Raw genomic sequence first — 18,965 nt, 5'->3', positions numbered from 1 at the left:
ATAAATACCCATAATGGGATTTCCTGTTTTGCATGGTATTTGGACAGACTGGCCAAATGTGCCGCTCTGTAGTAGTTAGTAAAATTAGGGTATCCCAGGCCTCCTTTATTTTTGGGAAGATGTAGTGTGTGTATAGGTATACGTGGTTTAGAAGAGCCCCATATAAACGAAGTTGCTCTTTTTTGTACTGTTCTCAAAAAATAGGAAGGAATTGGAATAGGGAGGACTCTGAATAGATAAAGCAATTTAGGTAGAATAGTCATTTTGATTGCATTAATCTTCCCCATCCAGGATAAAGGAAGTTGCGACCATTGTTTTATTATATTTGTGATCCGTCTTAATACAGGAGGATAATTGGTTGAGAATAAGTCAGAATGAGAGGCAGTTAAATGAATTCCAAGATATGGGATTAATTTTTCTGCCCATGTGAATGGGAGTGCAGCCCTAGCCGGGATCAATTCCATGTTTGTGAGTGAAATATTAAGCACTAGGCATTTCTTAGGATTAATCATAAGGCCGGATAGGGCTGCAAATCCATCAAGAGCTGGTATTAAGTTAGGACCAGAGACCTGTGGTGAGGATAGAAAAAGTAATATATCGTCTGCAAATATACATAATTTGTGTGTAATACCTCCTACCTCAATGCCAGTTATAGTTTGGTTTGTTCTGATATATTGGGCCATGGGTTCGAGTATAAGGGCAAATAATAGGGAGATAATGGGCAACCCTGTCGGGTACCTCTTTCGATATTAAAGGCTTCAGATTTGTATCCAGCATATTTTATATAGGCTTTGGGTTTATTATATAATGCTTTGACCCATGTTAAAAAGTGGGGTCCAAAACCCCATTTTTGTAATGAATATTGCATATATTGCCAGGATACTGTGTCAAATGCCCTCTTAATATCGAGAGATAGAAAACATAAAGGGATTTTCCGTTTTTTAGCAATATGTGCCAATAACACTGCCCTGCGTATATTATCGCCTGCCTGTCTATTTGGCATGAAGCCTACTTGATCTCTATGTATTAATTTTCCTATAATGCTATTGAGGCGTTTTGCTATTATTTTTGCTAATAATTTAATATCGAGGTTTAACAGAGAGATAGGCCGATAATTCACACAGGAAGTATCATCAGAAAGGGGTTTTGGGATCATACAAACAATTGCCATTAGTGTTTCTTGCCGAAAAGAATGTCCATCTAGAAGTTTGTTAAAAGTTTCAGTGAGAATGGGAGAGAGTATTTCTGAGAATGTTTTATAGTATAAAGCCGAGTAGCCGTCTGGGCCTGGTCTTTTGTTAAGTTTTAGGTCTTTTATGGCGTTAGCAACTTCATCTATAGTTATAGGCTCATCCAAACTGCTTTTTTGATTCTGAGATAACTCAGGTAAGGTTATTTTTGAGAAGAAGGATTCAGCCTCTGTAGGATTAAATTCATTGTTTGTCTTGTATAAAGTTGTGAGATGTGAGTGAAATTTATGGACTATTTTAACTGGATTACAAGTGTAAACATTTTTTGATAATTTCAAACGTATTGGTTTGAAAGATTTGTTAGTTGAATTTAATGCCCGAGCCAAATATGTACCTGGTTTGTTTGTATTCATGTAGAAATTGTGTTTGGAGCGTTTGAGGGATTTATCAACTGACTCAGTGAGAAATAGATCGTATTCCAATCTAGATTTTTCCAGATGAGATTTTGTACTCTGAGATGGATTATCTTGAAATGATATGTAGGCTGCATTAAAATTGAGTTCTAGTTTTTTTGCTAGATTTTTGCGTTCCCGTTTAAATAGTGCCATTTGTCTTTGTATTGTACCACGCAAGACAGGCTTATGAGCTTCCCACAGTGTTATTGGGGAGATGTCTGTTGTATTATTAATTGATATGTATTCCTTTAAAGCTTGTTCAATGGCCATCTGATGTAGTGGGTGTTTGAGCATTATGTCCGGTAAGTACCACGTTGGGTCATGCGCTTTTGGTATGGCTGAGGCTATAGTAGTGTATACTGCATTATGGTCAGACCACGGAATCGGAATTATATCTGATGCAATAATTTCTGGTATCATTCCTATTGTTAGAAAAATATGATCTATTCTGGTGAAGGTTTGATGAGGGTGCGAGAAATAAGTGAATTTCTTTTTCATTGGGTTACTTTCTCTCCATGAATCTACCAGATTGTATTTGGAAAGAAGTTGAGAAAAAGGTAATCTAGAGGTTATTTTGGATGGTGTAAAAGGTGATTTATCTAGAAATGGGAGGAGGACCTGGTTCGAATCCCCACACATTATCACTGTTCCTATTTTGTGTGTATTAATCACTTGTAATATATGTGAGAGGAATGGTGTAGGTTGTTTGTTAGGAGCGTAGTAGGAAATCACCGTGATTGCTGTATCCATTATATAACCCATGAGTATCAGGTATCTACCTTCTGGGTCTTTAATTTCTGATGATAAGGTGAATGGTGTGGATCGGTGAAATGCAATTAGAGTTCCCCTTTGCTTGGTACAGGCAGAAGCCGTGTAAATTTGTTGATAAAAAGGAGAAATATATTTTGGAGTAGAATCTTTGGTGAAGTGTGTTTCTTGGAGGCATACTATGTGAGCCTTCTTGTTATGGAAAGTACGGAAGGCTTTGGTCCTTTTTTGAGGGACATTTATTCCCTGAACATTCAGGGAAAGTATGTTCAGTGGTGCCATGGCAATAGATCAAATAGTTTTGACTTACTTTTTGTTATGCAGAGCTGACTGCGCAGATCAACCTGTGTGGACTGAAGAGATGAATAGATAGAAAAGAAACCAGTGAATTCTGGAGTAAAGAGTAAACAAAAAACATATGAGATTAGATGATACATTGTATAAATTATTTTTTGCAAGTAATCACAATTTACCCGTGAAAGAGAATAAATATCTCTCTCAGGGGAATAAGTGCCTTCGTCACACTCCCACATAATATGGTTGGGAGAATGAGGAGGGCTAATGGGGGTACACGGATCTTCCGCTTACAGGAGAGAAGTGCTATGTCAAAAGACATCAAAATGATGTTTCATTAGTTGGAGTGCAGAATATAGTTTTTGTTGAAATTATTTATTCCAGGGTGGTTGTATATGGTTAGTCTTGCCCTAGGCTAAATAATTCAGTTAGAAAGGTACTGTTAATAACTTTGGTATTGATGAAGATAGTTTGAATTATTTTGGGATTTTAACCCTTTTAGAGTAAACAATTACATATTTTATTCATATGTAACTGTTTAGATATGTTAACTCATAAAATTGAGGCTGTATTGCTTCAGATTAGAATAAACAAAAACATAATTCTAGGAACTAGTTAGGTAATAATATATTTGTTTTAAGAAAAGAAAGAAAAAAAAAAAAAAAAAAAAGCTTCCATTACTTCTGGATTATTGAACATATTTGTCCTAAAAAGTAATAAATCTATTGTTATTACCTGATAATATATAACTGAACAAGAATTTCCTTATTTCACTTATATATTCTAAGGTTATATGAATCAGAAGTAATAAGAAATATAACTGGAATGTAACATGATCCCACACAGTGTGTGACTATCAGAATGCAGTTACATTCAGTTATAAATATAGGTTTTTTTATAGAGAACCATCTCTTAGTATAATAAATGAAGAGATATCAGGAATTAGGATGTCAGTCCATTGAATCTTCTTGGTCCATGGATGATGTGGCATAACGGCCTCTTTTGTGAGAATGATGATTCCCATTTTGTTCTGGAATTTTCTGGGTGCTGCCTGAAGGTGAAGATGATGCCATTCTTCTGCGTGTGGGAGTGTTGCTGCTTGTGGGTTCTGTCAGATTTAATTTTAAAAGGGTTTGTTGTAGTTCATCTGCTGATCTGCTTCTGTAAATTGTACCTTGGTAGTTAAATCTGACTGAAAAGGGGAAGCCCCATTGATACATAATGTTGTGGCGTTGCAGTTCCATTAGTTGGGGTTTCATGGATCGTCTTTTAGTAATAGTAAGTTGGGATAGGTCAGCAAAAATTTGATAATTGTGTCCTTGAAAATTAAGTTCCTTTTTTTCTCTTGCAGCAATTAGTCTTTGTTCTTTCGTTCTGTAATAATGAAATTTTGTGATTATATCACGTGGGGGTCCATCTTTCTTTTTGGCTGTGAGGGCTCTGTGTACTCTGTCCAGTTCTAAACGTTCAATAGGGATATCTGGCTTTAGTTCTTGTAATAGAGCAGTAATAATAGATTGCAGGTCTGTCACAGTTTCAGGTATTCCCCTTATGCGCAAGTTTGAACGTCTGGCTCTATTTTCGTAATCTTCGAGCTTAGTTTGAAGTATTAAATTCTCTTTTTTTAATTGTTCCAATTCTGTTATATTTTCTTGGGTTGTAATTTCAGTTTCATCCATTTTTATTTCTAAGGCTGCGGTGCGGTTTCCCAGCTCTCTTATTTCTTTGGTTAGGCTGTTTGTTATTTGGTCTGAGGTTTGTTTTAAAGCCTTATGAAGCATCTTTTCAAATTGTAATAATATTACTGGGGATACTGAGGTGGCTTGTGGAGAAGTTTGTGAGAGGATTTGTTCTGTATCTGACTCAAATGGAGAGTCTTGCTGTGACATTTTTTGTCTGTGAGAGCGCCCTGATGCTGTATCTTGTGAGGTGACTGGAGCTGCTTCAGCTGCAGTGAGTGCCTGTGAGCTCTTTGTGAGGTGATTTTTATTTCTGCCACGGTTTCCTCCCAGTACCATATTTCCTGCCCAAACTTTCACAGTTTGTTCCCTGGGGCAAAAAGGTTCAAATGGATACCTTTTGAGCCTGCAGGCTCCGCTTTGTCCTTCTCTTCTCTCCTCAGCGGTGTGGAGCTCTAACAATGCATGTCTGCTCCGCTAGGCTCCGTGTGCCATTCATTTTTAATGGCACCTAAAATGTGGTGTTTTGCCACGGTTATTGTGTGATAAATTGTGCAATGATCACAGCAAAACCACACAGCATTTTAGGTGTAATTTTAAATAAATGGCAGACAAACATGCATCCTTCATTTTTCCGGCATTGCAGTGCAGTGATTCTGCCCACAATCCCAAATCAATAGATGTGAAGGGGCCTAACACTGCAGCAATGGAAGATTCAGCCCTGCCTCAATTACTAACTTTGCCAGCCCAGTTGTCACAAAGTCTCTCTACCTAGTATGAACAGAATATCAGCAGCAGCACAGCAGTTGTAATGGTAAACTAGCCCAGTCTGAGCCACCTGAGGACACTCTGAGGCAGCTTCATTGAGGCTAGGCTAAGCCAAAAAGGAAAGAGGGACGCACCTAGAGAGGAGAACAGCAGCCAGTAGTTCATCCAGACCATGCAACGGGCCGGCAGTTACACAGCAGAGCATTTTGCGCTGGAAGCCCAGGCAAAACTCCTCTCCAAAGCCAATGAGAATAGAGAGGTGGGTGCACTGGGCGGGATAGGCGCCGGCCACTTCCGTTGTTCTCAGTGTGCTTTCTCGGCCCTCATAGTAGTAATGAGTCTATATGCCAGCCAGTTGCCAGAAGACACTGTCAGCCTGTGGCGTCACTAGGGGTTGGCTATTGAGGCTATAGCCCCGAATCTGGGGCTCATAGCCCCAAGTCTAGAGTTGCCACCTGTCTGCTTGTGTGTTTGAATGTGTTAAGCTGGAGAGAAGCGTGTTTGTTCTCCTCCCTCCAGCATGCAGGGGGTGGCAGAGAGCCGGCACAGTCACAGCTCAGTGTGTCAGCACGGAACTGCAGGGGAGTGATGCCTGGTCAATCTCTGATTATTAAGGCTCCGTTTCTTTTTTCAACCATTGTCTGTCGAAGCCCCTTGTGTGTCTGATACTCCCTCTACTCCAACTCTCACCACCTTCGGATTCTTCTAGTCTGATCCCCCTGCTTGTTTAACTGTCTTATGTTTGATGACTCTCACCCTCTCCTCTCATTGTTCCCGCTGGAAGTGCTGAGCTGCCCCTTGACCCTGAGCCCTTCGTGTCTGACTTCTTCTGAAAATTGTCTCTTTTCATGTGAACAGTCAGCCCCCACTGCAATAATTGTCTAACGCTCTGTCTTATGTGTGATGATTCTAAAGTCAGCAGAAATCTGAAAATCTCTTGTACAATGTACCATCACAAGGGACAAAGCAGAGCTGAAATAGCTGAATGCAGAATTCACATATGTGAGATGTCTGCAAAATAAAACCGCCCTCCATGATGATTGGGAATAGACTAGGGAATAACTGGGTGCTGTGTTCTGCCCACATCCTAATGTTCTGGTCTCGCTGCAAATGCTGTGTTCTGCCCACATCCTAATCCTCTGGTCTCTCTGCTGGGTGCTGTGTTCTGCCCCACATCCTAATCCTCTGGTCTCCCTGCTGGGTGCTATGTTCTGCCCACATTCTAATCATCTGGTCTCCCTGCTGGGTGCTGTCTTCAGCCCACATCCTAATCCTCAGGTCTCCTTGCTGTGTTCTGCCCACATCCTAATCCTCTACTCTCCCTGCAGAGTGCTGTGTTCTGCCCACAGCCTAATCCTCTGGTCTCCCTGCAACGCCTAGACCTAGTAACGCCCCTGCTGTCAGCCAACTGCATAATCAACTGCATGGTGTCCCAGCCCTAAAGACGGCTGCGAATGGCACCAGTGACAAGCTGCACAGCACGGACACCATGCAGTCGATTTTTGGCAGGATGTTCTTGGGGGCAGAGGGGGCTTGGGTTTCAACCCCTCTGACCCCCCCCTTTATCTATGTCCCTGGTTCCCAATAGCAAGGGGGCATATCTGTGTGCATTTATCCAGCATCACACACAGCAGCTCTTCCTTCCTTCTTAGAGTAACGGGATACTGTGCCAATGCTCAGCATGCCTGTATCTTGTGTAGTCTGTTTGGGCACCACACCCACCACCCAGCCTGTAGTGTTTATTGATAGCGGGTTCCAGCATGAGCCATTGTCCATCAATATGGAAGGGTTGGACGGGTGGCGTGGCATCCAAACTGACTACAGGATATAGAGGCACGCTCCTGTAACTCCAGAAAAGATGTTCCGTGTTTGGCATGATCAATTTTAATGTGCACTATTGTTTTTTTCATAGTCTTACTTTTTTTTCTGGAAGCTCCTGCTGTGTAGACTGTTACTTATACTTTGCAGATATTTACAATTATCTGTTTCCCATTTATAGGTTGTTAGCTTAGTGAGGATTATGGAGGTGCAAGAAAATTATTGAAGTAAATGTGTATATCGCTCCAATCTTCTTATGCAACCATATGCCACTCCACACCCAACTCACAAGCTGCTTACCGATAGGTCAGACCTCAGATATGGAGGCCTGGCTGCACTTTTTAGGAGAGATCCCTGCTGGTGTGTATGGCATACTTCAGGACACAGAATAAGGGCTCCCAGAACACCCCGCAGAAGAAGCTCAGGTGCATGAGGAGATGAGGAAGAAACTCCTAAAACTCCTAGTGTAGTAGTATAAAACTTCAACAGTTTATTAAAAAAAAGAATACTACTCACATAAAGCAGATAAAATCAGGCAAGTAGATAAATCAGCACAGTCATCACCCTAGCAGGTATGATTCCATCACCGTTGTAGCTCAACCAAACATGTTTCGTCAAATGGGACATCATCCAGGGGTATAGAAGTTTTTTTCAATCACTCTTATTCCTATCACGAGAAATGTAAACATCCCTTGTGATAGTAATAAGGCATCACAGGTCCTCTTTATGGGAAGATCTGGGGTCTATAAGAATTAGAAAGAGTTCAGCGATAGGCAACAAAATTATTAAAGGGGTTGGAGGATCTCAACATAGATTATAGCTAAGCACTCTGGAGATGAAGGGCTGGGGGTGCAATATGATTACATTGTACAAATTCAGTGTATCAAATGGGACTTTAGTAACTGTAATAAACTGTGTTTACACTAAGGTACCTGAAGAGGACACATGCCCATAATTGAGGTTAGAAGAAAAGGAGGTTTAACCTAATGCCCTGTACACACGGGCGGAATTTCCGACAACAAATATTCGATGTGAGCTTGTTGTCAGAAATTCCGACCGTGTGTATGCTTCATCGGACATTTGCTATCAGAATTTCTGACAACAAATGTTTGAGAGCTGGTTCTCAAATTTTCCGACAACAAAACTTGTTGTCGGAAATTCCGTGCGTGTGTACTCAATTCCGACGCACAAAAGTCCACCCATGCTCGGAATCAAGCAGAAGAGCCGCACTGGCTATTGAACTTCACTTTGTCAGCTCGTTGTACGTGTTGACGTTCGGAATTTCTGACATTTGTGTGACCGTGTGTATGCAAGACAAGTTTGAGCCAACATCCATCGGAAAAAAATCCACGGTTTTGTTGTCAGAATGATCGATCGTCAGTACGTGGCATTAGATTAGCAAAAGGGTTCCTTACTTTTAAAGCAGCAAAAATGTGCAGATCCCTCCCCCAGGAAGTGGTAGTAGCTGAAAGCATCCACAACTTCAAAAAAACTTTTAGATGTCTTCCTCAGGAAGCAGAACATACAGGGCTATGGGAATTGTTAGGGAATAAAAATCAAACATGCACACAAAGGTTGAATTGTTGTATGTGGTATGATTTACATTGCACTGTATGTATTTACCTCGTGTAAGTATAACACAGTAGTAGAGTGTTTCTTGCTTTTTATAATGTCTTTGACTTTTACTGGATTTTACAAAACATACAGTCAGGTCCATAAATATTGCGACATCGACACAATTCTAATCTTTTTGGCTCTATACACCACCACAATTGATTTGAAATGAAACAAGATGTTTGATCTATAACTACAGACTTTCAGCTTTAATTTGAGGGTATTTACATCAAAATCAGGTCAACGGTGTAGGAATTACAACAGTTTGTATATGTGCCTCACATTTTTTAAGGGACCAAACGTAATGGGACAGATTAACAATCATCCATCAAACTTTCACTTTTTAATACTTGGCTGCAAATCCTTTGCAGTCAATTACAGCCTGAAGTCTGGAACGCATAGACATCACCAGACGCTGGGTTTCATCCCTGGTGATGCTCTGCCAGGCCTCTACTGCAACTGTCTTCAGTTCCTGCTTGTTCTTGGGACATTTTCCCTTCAGTTTTGTCTTCAGCAAGTGAAATGCATGCTCAATCGGATTCAGGTCAGATGATTGACTTGGCCATTGCATAACATTCCACTTCTTTCCCTTAAAAAACTCTTTGGTTGCTTTTGCAGTATGCTTCGGGTCATTGTCCATCTGCACTGTGAAGCGCCATCCAATGAGTTCTGAGCATTTTGCTGAATATGAGCAGATAATATTGCCCGAAACACTTCAGAACTCATCCTGCTGCTTCTGTCAGCAGTCACATCATCAATAAATACAAGAGAACCAGTTCCATTGGCAGCCATACATGCCCACGCCATGACACTACCACCACCATTCTTCACTGATGAGGTGGTATGCTTTGGATCATGAGCAGTTCCTTTCCTTCTCCATACTCTTCTCTTCCCATCACTCTGGTACAAGTTGATCTTGGTCTCATCTGTCTATAGGATGTTGTTCCAGAACTGTGAAGGCTTTTTTAGATGTTGTTTGGCAAACTAATCTGGCCTTCCTGTTTTTGAGGCTCACCAATGGTTTACATCTTGTGGTGAACCCTCTGTATTCACTCTGGTGAAGTCTTCTCTTGATTGTTGACTTTGACACACATACACCTACCTCCTGGAGAGTGTTCTTGATCTGGCCAACTGTTGTGAAGGGTGTTTTCTTTACCGGGGAAAGAATTCTTCGGTCATCCATCAGTTGTTTTCCGTGGTCTTCCGGGTCTTTTGGTTTTGCTGAGCTCACCGGTGCGTTCTTTCTTTTTAAGGATTTTCCAAACAGTTGATTTGGCCACACCTAATGTTTTAGCCATCTCTCTGATGGGTTAGTTTTGTTTTTTCAGCCTAATGATGGCTTGCTTCACTGATAGTGACAACTCTTTGGATCTCATATTGAGAATTGACAGCAACAGATTCCAAATGCAAATAGCACACTTGAAATGAACTCTGGACCTTTTATCTGCTCCTTGTAAATGGGATAATGAGGGAACAACACACACCTGGCCATGGAACAGCTGAGCAGCCAATTGTCCCATTACTTTTTGTCCCTTAAAAAGTGGGAGGCACATATACAAACTGTTGTAATTCCTACACCGTTCAACTGATTTGGATGTAAATACCTTCAAATTAAAGCTGAAAGTCTGCAATTAAAGCACATCTTGTTCGTTTCATTTCAAATCCATTGTGGTGGTATATAGAGCCAAAAAGATTAGAATTGTGTCGATGTCCCAGTATTTATGAACCTGACTGTATATCGTGTTGGCAAAGTTTTTGTGTACTTAATTACTAATGTCTGTTACATCATGCTAAATATATAACCTGTGTTTCAGGGCCGTCTCCTCAATTTGAGCTGTTCAACTATTCCTACTTTTGTACTTTCAATAACGGCCACTACAGAGGTAAGTTGTAAGTCTGTGTCTTTTTGTGTTCATAAATAAAATAGGGGAGGTCAGTATAGAACACTGCAAATTGATGTAACATAATCTTAAATCTCTCATTACAATGAAAGTAATATTATTTTTTGTATTATATTGCCAACAATTTACACACATTTTTAAATTCATAATTTGCTCCTGCATAGAGGACAGCTGTAAATAAAATGTATATAAAAATGTCTTTTGATGGAATCATACAGCAGATAAAAAATGTTTTTAAAAGTTTGTTCAACCAAAAGATGACCACTGATTGAGAATTAATATAAGGACTCCATAAATGAAAATAACTCAAGGAGAAATATACACTTACTAAAAATTATATTGCTCTAAATGTATAAAGCAGGAATAAAGTTGATATACGATGATGTAAACTCATGCTAAATTGTCATGGAAAATACAGTAATTATGGAGCTCCACCCAAAAGGGGAAATTCTGCTTGTTTGCACCCTCCCCACCTCTACTGCTACATTTGGCACTTTTTGGGGGGCAGCGCTTACCTGGTTTTGATCCGGAAGTTCACCCCCTCTTTCCCCCCGGTCTTCTGGGACACATCACAGGTCTCAGAAGACTACGGGACCATTCACAAGGCACAGCACGGCTCAAGCTTGCAAAGTAGGAAACCGACAGTGAAGCCGTCAGGCTTCACTTCCAGTTATCCTTACTTGCTATGCTTGTGCCTGTATCTGAAGCCAATTGAAAAATCAGGTCAGGTGAGGACATTGCTGAATCCCTGGACAGGTAAGTGTCTTTATATTAAAAGTCAGTAGCTACAGTATTTGTAGCTGCTCACTTAAAATTTTTTTGGGGGGAGCCTGAAGCTCCTCTTTAAACTGGAATTCCACTCAAAAGTAGAAGCTCCGCTTGTTTGCTTCCCCCCCCTCCGGTGCCACATTTGGCACCTTTTGGGGGGAGGGGGTGAACGGGTACCTGTTTTTGACAGGTACCTGTCCCCACTTCCGGGAGACCTGGCTTCAGCGAGGTCCCCCAGAAGATCGGCCAGTTAGAAAGAGCAGCATGCTTTCTGCATGCACAGCCGGTTTCCCTTACCATGAATGGAGGAAGCAGCACCTGCAAACCGATCTGAAAATCGGATGGGGTGCCGACATTGCATGATCCCTGGACAGGTAAGTGTCCTAATATTAAAAGTCAGCAGCTACAGTATTTGTAGCAGCTGACGATTAATTTTTGGAGGAGGGCTTGGCGCTCCGCTTTAATTTGGTCACATAACGATGCCATTGAATATGATGCATACAAAGTCATAAAAGGGCACCGAAGGAGGCAGGCACCAAAAGCCACTATTATGTGTGCATGCAGAAATCACATTTTGGGATTTAATAGTACTATTCCCATTTTGAATCCCTGAAGAAGCCAATAAACAGTGGTGAAACAAGTTCCTGTTGCGCTGGGGATTATTATTTGGAATGTAGATGCCAGTCTCAGGGAATTTGTTGTATGCTACAATTATGCATACATGTGATAAAATTGATTTGAGAAAAAGGGAATATTATTGAGGGGTTCTTAACCACTTAAGCTCCAAAAAAAATGTACCTCCTTCATGACCGGGTTTCGACACTGTATTACTTCAATCGCCTCCTAGGTAATTTATTTTTTGCTATATAAAACGAAAAAAGTCAGAAATTAAAAAAAAAAAAAAAAAAAAAGAAAAAATATCCAATAAAGTCACGTTTCTTCATAAATTTTTGGGCAAAATGAAATATATATTTGAAAATTGATTAATCCTGATGTACTTTTCTTGAGGCCCTAAAACGCCAGGACAGTACGTTTACCTCCCAAATTACCCCTTTTTTTGTAAAGTAGACAGTCTGAAACCTGTAGTAAGAGGCATGGCGAGTTGTAATTTTTTTCCCACAATTTTTTGGGCAGTGAAGAAATTAAATAAAATTGTTTTTTTTCCCATTTTTTTTTTTTGTACATACTGTCACCAGTGCAGTACAGCGTCATGACTGATGATGACCGTGATCGGGGATACTGACTGACTGATACTGACAGATACTGACTTAAAATACATAAATAATTTTGTATTATTTTCTTCTTATTTCAATTTTTTAAACATTTTTTTTGTTTTTAACTTTTTTTTACATCCTGTCATCAGAGTAGTTCATTGTCACCAAAGTGACACTCAGTCACGTTTATATACATGACTTAGTCTTCAATTGCCGCCCTGCCGCAGTAAATGTACTGCGGCGGAGCGATATGGGGTTAATATACAGGTTAAGAAAAAATCCTGTTCTCTTTTTCATTAAAGTGATTGTAAAAAAATGTTTTTTTAATAACGAGCATGTCATATTTACATCTTCTGTGCAATGGTTTTGCATGCCTCCTCTTCTGGGGTCCCCTGCTGGTGCTCTGGGCTCCTCCTCTTCTCTGTGTACCTGTGGGCTCGATCCTGAGCTGCACTCGGCATTAAAGTGAGCTGGGGTGCGTTTATATATGAGAAACAACAAAAAAAGACATAAAAACCTGACTGAGCTCTAACTCAATTGTACACACTATGTGCTGTATCCATAAGTGAATGTAACAAGACCCAGTTATCTGACACATATATATAAATTGGCCTGCAATCGTCGACAATTGCCTCTGAAGCAGGCGGCGTGGCCAGCGAAACCGGTCAGGCTTCCAGCTTGTTCCCATACAGCCAGCCTTTGGGATAAATCCTCCCCTATCTCCCCCATCCCCATTCCTTTAGGGGCTGATCTTCTTGCTGGATATGGACTTATATACCTCTATCGCTACAAACACAGCTTGGACTCATTAAGATTTACATGGATGGCTAAGTACATTTCCTTTACTTGAGTGTTAAATGGCTTTTTGTTTCTTTTCAAATTATACTGATGGCTCCCACACTGGGCAATGACAATCCATATACTACACAGTTGGAGGTTTTCCCATGTAATTAATTTGCCAATAAAGGGAGGACAGTAGATGTCTTGCTAACAAATTACAAGAGTACTATATGTGATGACAAGGACATCCCTCCCTGGGCGTTTTGCATCTGATGCTTACTATATAAGCCACTATTTCACTCTCATTGCAAGCTAGATGTATAAGGACTGATCCTATATGGGATACCATTATGGACTTTACAGGTTACTAACCATATGTAGTGTCCTATTACATCACCCTCAGCTGGGTAGATCTTGCACCATGGCATAAAGAATCTATTGGAATGTTGGCCACATTGGGGGGGGGGGGGTGACATTGTCCACATGCGATCTGGACCTTTTCATATCTATGAGAAGATCTCTTAACCACTTCAATACCAGGCACTTACCCCCCTTCCTGCCTAAGCCAATTTTCAGCTTTCAGCGCTGTCACTTTTTAAATGACAATTGCGTGGTCATGCTACACTGTACCCAATATTGTTATCATTTTGTTCCCACAAATATAGATTTCTTTTGGTGGTGTTTGATCACCTCTGCGGTTTTTATTTTTTGCTAAATAAATAAAAAAAGACCAAAAATTTTGAAAAAAAAGTTTTTCTTTGTTACTTTTTTACAAAATTGTATAACAAAGTTTTCTTCTCCACTGATGGGCACTGACGATAGGTACTGATAGCCGGCACTGATGGGCACTGGTAGCCGGCACTGATGAGCATTGAAAGGCAGCACTGATGGGCACTCATAGGTGACACTGGTGGGCACTGATAGGCTGCACTGATGGGTACTTATAGGCGGCACTGATGGGCACTGATAGGTGGCCCTTCTGGCTGGCACTTATACATTGCACTGATAGGCACCACTAATGGCACTGGCAGGCATTTTTAATGGGCACTGATTGGCAGCTGCCTGGGCACTGATTGGCATATCCCTGGTGGTCTAGGGTGGCATACCTGGTGGTCCTGGCAGCATTCCTAGTGGTCCTGGGCAGGCATCTGTACAATCAGCACAGACCCCCGCTGTCAGGAGAGCTGATGATCGGCTCTCCTCTACTTGCGCCTGTCAGACGCGAGTGTGGAAAAGCCGATAAACGGTTCTTCCTGTTTACATCGTGATCAGCCATGACTGGATACGGCTGATCACGTGGTAAAGAGCCTCCGTCACAGGTGTGTCAGACTGACACGTTGCGCGCGTGCCTGCAGTTATCCTGAAAGATGTCATATGTTGTCCAGTCAGGATAACTGAACCACCGCCCAGCCGTCATTTTGCTATAGGCCCGGGCAGGAAGTGGTTAATGGACTTTGTATAACATTAACCAGCGGCGGCCACTCCATTGGGGCGCAGGGGAGCTGCCCCCCTAATCCATGCGCCCAGCCCCTAATCTACATGCAGGGTGCCGGACGCATGGATTTCAATCTTTTTTGTTTTTTTTAAGCACATGATTAGAGCCTGAGGCTCTATTTGGCTTCAAAAAAGGGTGGGCCCCCAAGCCCACCCAGTTGTGTGACATTAGTAAATTAATATTCGCTAATGTCTTCCTGCTTCTCCTCCCTGCCAATAGGGTTGCATCACTCGCTTCCTGATTGGCCGGGAGGAGAAGCAGGAAGAGTCTTATGACAGAAGCAACGACCCAGGGTTGCCCTGCTTCCTGTCCAATCAGCAGGTGCATTACGAGCAGGCCGTGTGTGTGCCAGTGTTTTGGCCGGAGCGGTGTCTGAGGGAAGGAAGGAGTGGAGCGAAGCACGGGGGGGGAGAGGGGGAGGCGGGTCTTTGTTATTGTTGTGCCTCCCTGAGTTCCTGGACGGGGAAGGATGCTCTTTGGGGTTAGCAGCAGAAGACATAGTCCTTGGTGGGATCCAGCAATATGAAGGACAAGGACGAGGTGACAGTCAGAGAGCAGAACTTTCACAGCCAAGTTCGAGAATGCATTGGGAGTATGAGCCTGACACATCCTCCTCACTGTGTCCCCTGTCATCACACACTCACCATGGGAACACAGCCACATTTACACCATAATAATCACTGACAGGGGGAGGTGCCCCGTGTGTGTCCAATCATTGTGCTGCTACACTAAAACACAGGACACATTTATCATTAGTATATGTGTATTCACCCTACATTCACTGCAGGTGAATCTTGCTGGTCTGTATGTACAGCCAATGATTCACCGCCTGCAAATGTTGAGCAGATAACACATTCACTGCTTGATTCATATATTACTTTGTCCTTTATAAAGTCTTCTATATTCATTATAGGTCCCATCTATACTGTACATACTGGACAGTCATCCTAAGGATCCCGGCTATTATATTGTACATACACATACTAGGACCACAATGGAAACAACCTACCAGAAAGAAAAACAAAGAGAATGAGAGTCTCTTAAGAGGGCAAGAAAACACCTAAACACTATCTGAAAAAACAAGTCAAAATGTATTATACAAAAATATAAAGACCACACTGATAGAATATTACAAAGAATAGAGCTGGGTATGGTAGGTGACTATCACAGACCCTGTTAAAAAATGACAACGTTGCCGTTAAAAACAAGGGAGCCGCGGCTAAACATACCACTCACAAACACCATTCACCACTCATAAACACTGATGGTATAGAGTAGATTTAAATTGCAAAGCAGCTGCTAGTGGGGTTCAATAGATCACTCTTCAGAGGCGTGGTATAACGGGAATGTGGGTATGTGTGGATGGAGAAAGTCCTTTGAAGGAACTGGTTCAGCGAAGTAGGTTGATAAAGAAAGGGCATGAACTATTAATTATTAGCCCGGGGAAACAGCACATGTAGCTGGCAAAGCTAACTTGCATGGATAAGTCAGTTGTAGATATAGGCAGAGTGACAGCGGTAATTAATGGCAGAAACAGCAGGGGGAGTGTTAGCAGCTCGAGGAGGATTGTAAAAAGTGTGGATAGAAGCGATAAATATCTCACCATCCAGAGGACATCCGAGGTCTGCAGCCCGCAATACTCAACCCCAAAGGATGGCAGGAGTGTAAGTCCGTCTTGAGCCACCTTTCTGCCAGATAAACAGTGTACTCGCTGCATAGTAGTCACCGGAAGTCGTGCCCATGCAGGTTTGAAAAAAGCCGGTCAGCAGCTGTTTGATCCCAGCTGATCCTCCAACCACAGTATGCACGCGGTTCTGGAGTGACGTGCTGACGCGTTTCACCAGCCAATGACCGCTGGTTTCTTCAGAGCAGGGAGGAGTCCGTGGATCAGGTTTAAATAGACAATACAATTAGATGTGTTAACTAACCATTACCACCAGATGTCGTCCAGGGGCACCTCTCAAAGCGAACATTCAGCAGGGAAAATATAAGTGAAAACAACAACTGGATTTATATGATCGATTATGTCCTAAGTATTTAAATGGAATGACTGCCAAAGGATGAAATGCCACTTTCAATTTTAATAAGTACTGTAAAATACCTATATTAGAGACAGATGTATATATATTTTCCCTCAATAAAGGGAAATAGAAAACGACCAAGACATTTATTTCTCCAGGAAAGGCTGTAAATTGCATTCAGTGTTTAACCCTTTCGGGACCATAGAGTCCAGATAATATGTCCACATTTTTTCCTTCTGGTGTAGAATAGTATCAAAATCACCACGTCTGGCAGGCAGATTTAGTCTGTAAATTCCTTTCACAGTCAGGCCCTTTGGATCACAATTGTGGAACTTGGCAAAATGCTGAGGAATTGGACATTCATCATCCTTCTTTTTAATACCTGCAATGTGTTTGCCAATCCTTATGCGGAGAGCACGTTTTGTTTTACCTATGTAGGTTTTATTACATGGGCATGTAAGCATATAAATAACCAGAGTTGTTGAACAGTTAATAAATTGTTTAATTTTATAGTCTTTCCCTCCACGTGGATTGGCGAACACATTGGTCTGGTGTACATACTTGCAAATATTACAGTGTCCACAGGCATACATACCAGAAGGAGGCCTGAAGCTGGTAAGCCAATTCTTACTAGTTGTTCGTGTATACTCAGAGTGAACCAGTAGGTCACCAAGATTACGTGATCTTCTGAGAGGTCTAGGGCTCACAAGGTTAGTAATCAATGGAGCTGATTTTAGAATGTGCCAGTGCTTCTCAAGGATCCCCTGTACCATTTTCCACTGGGAACCATACCTGGTAATGATCCTAGGGAAGTTCTGCTCACTATTTTCCAGACGTGAGGATTTTGATGTAGCAAGAAGCTCACCACGTTTTTTCAAAAAGGCTTTTTTCTGGGCTCTTTTAAGGGAACGATGAGAGTAACCTCTCTGTCTGAACCTAAGGTACATCTCGCGTGCTTCTTTATGGAAGTCTTCATCCTCAGAGCAGTTCCGTCTGATTCGCAGGAACTGTCCTGTGGGTATTCCATTAATCAAGGGATAAGGGTGATGACTCTGGGCCAAGAGTAGGGTGTTAGCAGTCTTTTTTCGGAAGGTATTGGTGGTAATTTTGCTTCCAGATCTACTAATTAGTAGGTCAAGGAAAGGAAGTGTCTCAGTATGGTTTGAGTAGGTCAGGCGTTCCTATCATTAATATTTAGTTCGGACATAAAGTCCATAAGTTGTTCCGCTGATCCCGCCCACACCATAAAAACGTCATTGATGTACCTCAGCCACAACAAGGAGTAACCGAGGTACATCGAGGACTTGTAGACAATTTCCTCCTCCCAGAGGCCCAGGTGGAGGCACGCATATGAGGGAGCCCATGGTGCCCCTCATACTTGTGCCTCTCACCTGCTGATAGTAATTACCCAGAAATTGGAAAAAGTTGTTATTAAGCATAAAATTCAGAAGTTCTCCAATAAATTCATTTTGGGTACCCTGCAGGGGGTGATGGTGATCAAAGAAGAACATAGTTGCCTCAAGGCCACAGTGGTGGGGTATTGATGTATATAAACTCTCCACATCAATCCCCACCAACAGGGCATCGGCAGGGAGAACAAACTGCGATAACTTGGCCAGAACATCTCGACTATCACGGACAAAGGAAGGGAGCATGTTAACAAGATGTTTAATCATAGCGTCCACATATTTACCAATTTTCTCCAAGGGGCCTTTTATGGCAGAAACAATCGGTCTGCCAGGTGGGCAGGTAAGTGATTTATGCAATTTAGGTATTATATAGAAAGTGGGCGTAGTCATTTCATCCACTTTAAGAAAAGAGTATTCCTTTTTGGTAAGAAGACCAGCTTCCATTCCCAACTTTAGTTTTCCATTCAGGGTATTAACCAAGGCTGGGAAGGGGGAGGAGGGGAGTTTTTTATAGGTGGAATTATTACTAAGTAGTCGTAGTGTTTCCTCCTCATATAACTTCTCACTTAGAAGAACCACATTTTCCCCCTTATCGCTTTTTTTAATTACAAGGTTTGGTGCATTTTCTAAGTCATGTAATGCCTGTCTTTCAGTAGTAGTTAGATTATTTGGGCCAACCCAGTCCCAGTTGATTTTCCCCAGGTCCTGTTTAACCTGGTCCAAAAACAACTGGAGCCATTTATATTTGTATAGTGTAGGCATTTTGGTGGATCTGATTTTCAAATTAGAGG

General features: G+C 41.6%; 1 protein-coding gene across 1 annotated transcript in view; it reads left to right on the top strand.

Annotated features, from left to right (window-relative positions):
• Positions 1 to 18,965, top strand: part of AHCYL1 (adenosylhomocysteinase like 1) — a 707,570-nt gene that overhangs the window by 589,856 nt on the left and 98,749 nt on the right. Inside the window, exon 14 of the mRNA XM_073615883.1 lies at positions 10,401 to 10,469. Within this exon, the coding sequence (XP_073471984.1) occupies positions 10,401 to 10,469 (69 nt within the window). The remainder of the gene's footprint in view (positions 1 to 10,400; positions 10,470 to 18,965) is intronic.

The sequence above is a fragment of the Aquarana catesbeiana genome, linkage group LG02 (genome assembly GCF_042186555.1).
Source record: "Aquarana catesbeiana isolate 2022-GZ linkage group LG02, ASM4218655v1, whole genome shotgun sequence".
Taxonomy (NCBI): domain Eukaryota; kingdom Metazoa; phylum Chordata; class Amphibia; order Anura; family Ranidae; genus Aquarana; species Aquarana catesbeiana.
Note: the sequence above shows the minus strand (reverse complement) of the source record. Positions and strands in the feature narration are given on the sequence as shown.